The 4,314-nt window shown below is 51.3% G+C and overlaps 1 protein-coding gene across 1 annotated transcript; it reads right to left on the bottom strand.

Annotated features, from left to right (window-relative positions):
• Nucleotides 1–1,118: 1,118 nt before the first annotated feature.
• On the bottom strand, nt 1,119–3,975 carry Rps17 (ribosomal protein S17). Its single transcript, XM_052159710.1, has 5 exons — nt 3,814–3,975; nt 3,429–3,580; nt 2,851–2,956; nt 2,147–2,212; nt 1,119–1,236 (listed from the first exon to the last, which is right to left on the bottom strand). The coding sequence occupies exons 1-5, from the start codon at nt 3,814–3,816 to the stop codon at nt 1,156–1,158; spliced, it is 408 nt and encodes a 135-aa protein (XP_052015670.1). The 5' UTR covers nt 3,817–3,975; the 3' UTR covers nt 1,119–1,155.
• Nucleotides 3,976–4,314: the final 339 nt, after the last annotated feature.

Genomic DNA, 4,314 nt, shown 5'->3' with positions numbered 1-4,314 from the left:
CACGGCATTTCCATAAAGACAGCTTCACGATGCCCATTCCAACAATACTGCTTTCTAAGAACAGCATTTGTTTTGAAGTCTGGTATCTTCTATTCTCCAACTTGTCTTTCACCCAACTCAGAACCCCCAGGACTCCTCCACGGTCTGTCTCTTCAGTTCTGGATTCCAAGTGCACACTGAGCTGCACGGGAGTTCGTGGCCTCAGCCCAGGTCTTCAGGCAGCCCTTCCATCACTGGGGGTTGGTGCAGTTTTGAGACTCCATAGCCCTGTCTTCAAACCCAGATCAACTGTTTGTCTCCCCCTAGTGTTGAGATTAAACACAATCCACCAAAACCCATTCCTAGTTCACAGGCCCACCAGTTCAACATTACAAGTGTTTTCAAACTTGAGCATTTAATAAGCAATGCTTGTGTTGGTAATAAGATAGGAATAAAAGATACAGGGCTTGATTTCAAGAGAAGCTTTATACTAGCAAAGCTGACCTAGAATCAGTTTACAATAGAACCGGTAGGGGCACCATGTCTGATTCTATAGGGACCTGCATCACCATACAGTCTGACCCATGGGTTCTGTGGACAGAAGGGAGTCTCCAAAGCACTCCCTTTACAAAGCACCCAGGAGCAAGCGCCTCCATGCAGACCTTGAGCCCAGCACAGCAGCTACCTGCTCAATACCTGTGGAGGGAACATCCCACAAGCCAGGAAAAATAGCTTCCCCACAGTCAGTTAACAGATGCCATCCAGGAGAGGAACTGTTCACCATGTGCAGGCTGGCCTCAAACACCTGTAACTAATTACCAAGGGAAGTTTTCAATTCTAGGACTCAGAGTAAACATGAAAAAACTGTCAGATTGAAATGGTCCCCAATAGCATCATCTGTGATGTTCATGTAGCAATTGTCAAAGCCCTGCCCAAGAAACCCTACAAAACAAAAACATGCACAACTACCTTACCCCTTGACACCACTGTCCTTCAACTAGGCATGCTGACCCCAATAGCGTTGCTTATCCAAGAAACTGAAGCCAAACCGCTCTCTACCATGTCCCCAAATCCTGGCCAAGATTTCTAAGTGTTCAACCCTCCACCCCAACCCTAGCAGCAAGAACAATACAGACAAATTTGTTTTCAGGTTTATTGAAAATATGGCATAACAGATTAAACAGCTCCACGTGGTGTTTTGAAATTCATCCCAACTGTAGGCTGAGTGACCTGAAGGTTAGAGAGACTGCCAAAGTCCTGCAAAACAAGACACAGTGAGTGGGCACAGGTATCCTCTGCCACCCCAGCCCTTCAACACACCCCTCCTAAGTGTAATTCTCTGCTCTGATCCAACCTGCCAGGACTCTTTAAGCAGGTATTCCCTAGCGGGAACACACAGAACTGCCCAACCACTACAAAAGCCACACCTGCCCCCATCCATATCCAAGGACTCAGCACTCTTTTGCCACTACCTAACTAAAGCCTAAAAGCCTGTAAGTCTTTTCTTAGCACAGATAAGCTACGAAAGCAGTACTGTCACACTGCACACACCATGCATGGTCAGAGGGGCTTAGAGGCAGTGCCCTAAAACATTCCCCAGCCTCAGTCAACACCTGAGAGCGAACCTAATGTACAGTAGAGGAGTCTCAGGCCTGTCTCCAGCACACTCAGCACCAGGGAGCCAAATGGTGTCAGAAGGCTATGCTAAGACCAGCAGCAGTCCCAACAAACCTCAGCTGCTGGTTTCACTAAAGCCAGATGTGGGTACATGGGGGAGTATTTTGCTATTTTTTTTTAATGCCCCAAACTGGTCAAAATCACTAACAGCATGCTGGACTTATGAAAAAGGTCCCAGTCTCAGTCCTTTTAAGCTGCATAAGCCACATGTAAGAGACCTGAACTGTGAACAGCCTGACTATTCTAGAAATGAGACCAGGGATCCTTTCTGGCTAGAAGACAAGTCTCCAAGGAAAGCAGGCAACAGAGCCAAAGCTGAGGGGGTTGGGGGGAACCACAATTTAAGAGACAACCCCTTACAAGGGAAATACAAAGACCTCGGTATACCCCACACCCCTGAATTATCTCGTGATAGCGAGTTCAACACACACAACAAGCACCTACAGCCATTTAGAAGCCAGCCTTACTCAAGGATTCAGCCCACACTCACCAGAAGCTTCAGCATTTCCTTGGTGTCAGGATCTACCTCAATGATCTCCTGATCTAGGGCTGAGACCTGAGAGAAAGAATCAAGCCCACATTACGAATGCGTTCTTTCACCTCCTCTGCTCCCACTCAACACTAGGGTTTCGCCGCATAACCTTGGCTGTCCCCAAGCTCAGAGATTTGCCTCCCAAATACTGAAATTAAAGCTGTGCACCAGCAGGGCGGTGGTGGCGCACGCCCATAATCCCAGCACTTGGGAGGCAGAGGCAGGCGGATTCTGAGTTCAAGGCCAGCCTGGTCTAGAGAGTGAGTTCCAGGACAGCCAGGGCTACACAGAGAAACCCTATATGGGCTGTGCGCCACCACAGCTCAGCTTGGTCACTTCACCTTGCTGTCCATCACCCAGTGTGACTCCCGAAAGCCCTAGGGCAGGGACGTCAAGCTGACCAAGTGGGGAGGCTCTCAATAGGCTCCCAGGTGGAAAGAGCAAACAATCTAGACCTCGAAGAAAAGCTGACAGGGAGGCTGATTAGAAGCCCCCTCGGCTGGGAGCGGCAGCCCACGCCTTTAATCCCAGCACTCGGAATGCTCAGGCCTTATCACTTTGAGGAACTTAAGACTTCATGCACATCCAGCTGAGTGCCCACCACAGATGAGCCCCATTACCACCTGAGCAGGCGGTAAGAAGTGAAGACCCACAAAGTTTACCTCGGGAACATAATTATCTCTCCTCTCTCTCTCTTCTTCCTGCAACTTGATAGAGATACCTCTCACAGGACCTCTCTGAATCCGCTTCATCAGATGCGTGACATAGCTACAAGCAAGGAAAACCAGTGACCACTTCCCACCTAGCACCCTGAGTATTTGGGTACACAACCTACCTTGTTTCTAGTCAAGGTCGGCCTCACCATCCGAGAGCAGCACTGTCCACCCCGATTCGCACACTCCGCAATCAGACCTCCCCCAAGCATCATTCTCTAGCACTGGGACCTTGACTGGTCTCACCGGTCGTACGGACAGAGCATTGTTAATTTTTCGTGCACCATGGCCATAGTGACAAAGTGCTGGGAGCAGATACCACAGCAATAGGTCTTGAGGCCGGAGCTCTGCCTTTCGCTACCGTAAATAATGCGAACTAAGATCATCTCGGCCAAAAAACCCACTGTGAACATCGCGCACAACGCACACCTCCCACTCCACTGCGGACCATTTGGGGAGCAGGACCGGCCAGGGCAGGTTCCTCCGGCGGGACAGTCACCCCAGGCGACCGCGAGGCCTCCACTCACCCGGCGATCTTGTTCCGAAGTTTCTTGCTGGGGATGATGGCGATCTCCTCGCACACGCGCTTATTGGTGTGGAAGTCATTACCCAGGCGCGTGTAGTACTTCTCGATGATGACCCGGGCCGCTTTCTTCACAGTCTTGGTGCGAACGCGGCCCTGAAGGTGGAGAGGGCAAAGTCACTGGGGAGCCAGCACCTCCCATGGAGGAAGAGGCGCCGGCGCCGGCTCCCGGAGGGCCGGTGCGCGCGGAACTTCATGCGGAAGCGCGCCAGGGCGACAGGCACCGCGCCGGCCCGGCCTACAACCTCTCGCTGCAGACCTGAGGCCGCGACGAGCGGAGGATGGGCGAGGATTAGAAAAGGACAGAGCCCTCAGAGCCAAACACCTACCATGTTGGCGGGTCTCGGTAAAAGAGGAAACAGGAAACACAAGAGAGGCCTATAAAGCGCAGGCCAGAAAGCCGCTTCCGCCCAGCTTTGGCTGCGCGAAGCTCGCGAAAGTACCACAGCGACCCCTAGCGGAGTGGAGTGGGAGTGTCTGGCTGTGGGCGGGGCAAAAGTCTGCGCGTGCGCACGCCGGCTGCTCGGCCGTCTAGGTTTCAGCTCCAAAAAGTTCCGTGCTTCTCTTGGGCGTTCCGTGTGCTTTAATCTAGGAGATACTTTGAGGCCCTGAGATGAAGCAGATAGGAGGCCCAAACTATGAAAGGTATAGAAGTAGAAGGGATTATCCTGATCTCCACACTACGCGCACCTCTAGTCAGAATTTAGTAGGGTCTAGCCTAATTGGAGACGTTCCTCTCATTTCCTGGTGTCACAGCAAACATCGCCTAACTAGTTTTGGTTTGTTTTTATTTTTGGTTTTTTCGAGACAGGGTTTCTCTGTGTAGCCCT

This window comes from Apodemus sylvaticus, chromosome 1, assembly GCF_947179515.1.
Source record: "Apodemus sylvaticus chromosome 1, mApoSyl1.1, whole genome shotgun sequence".
In the NCBI taxonomy this organism is placed as follows: Eukaryota; Metazoa; Chordata; class Mammalia; order Rodentia; family Muridae; genus Apodemus; species Apodemus sylvaticus.
This window is presented reverse-complemented; position numbering and strand designations above follow the sequence as displayed.

Bases quoted from the DNA above. Each gene is read 5' to 3' on its own strand.
- Rps17 (XM_052159710.1), bottom strand. The intron at 2,213-2,850 runs GTAAACTTTGTG...TCTTTCTCTCAG, and splicing joins GAGATAATTATGTTCCCGAG to GTCTCAGCCCTAGATCAGGA. The intron at 1,237-2,146 runs GTGAGTGTGGGC...CTTGTTTTGCAG, and splicing joins AGGAAATGCTGAAGCTTCTG to GACTTTGGCAGTCTCTCTAA.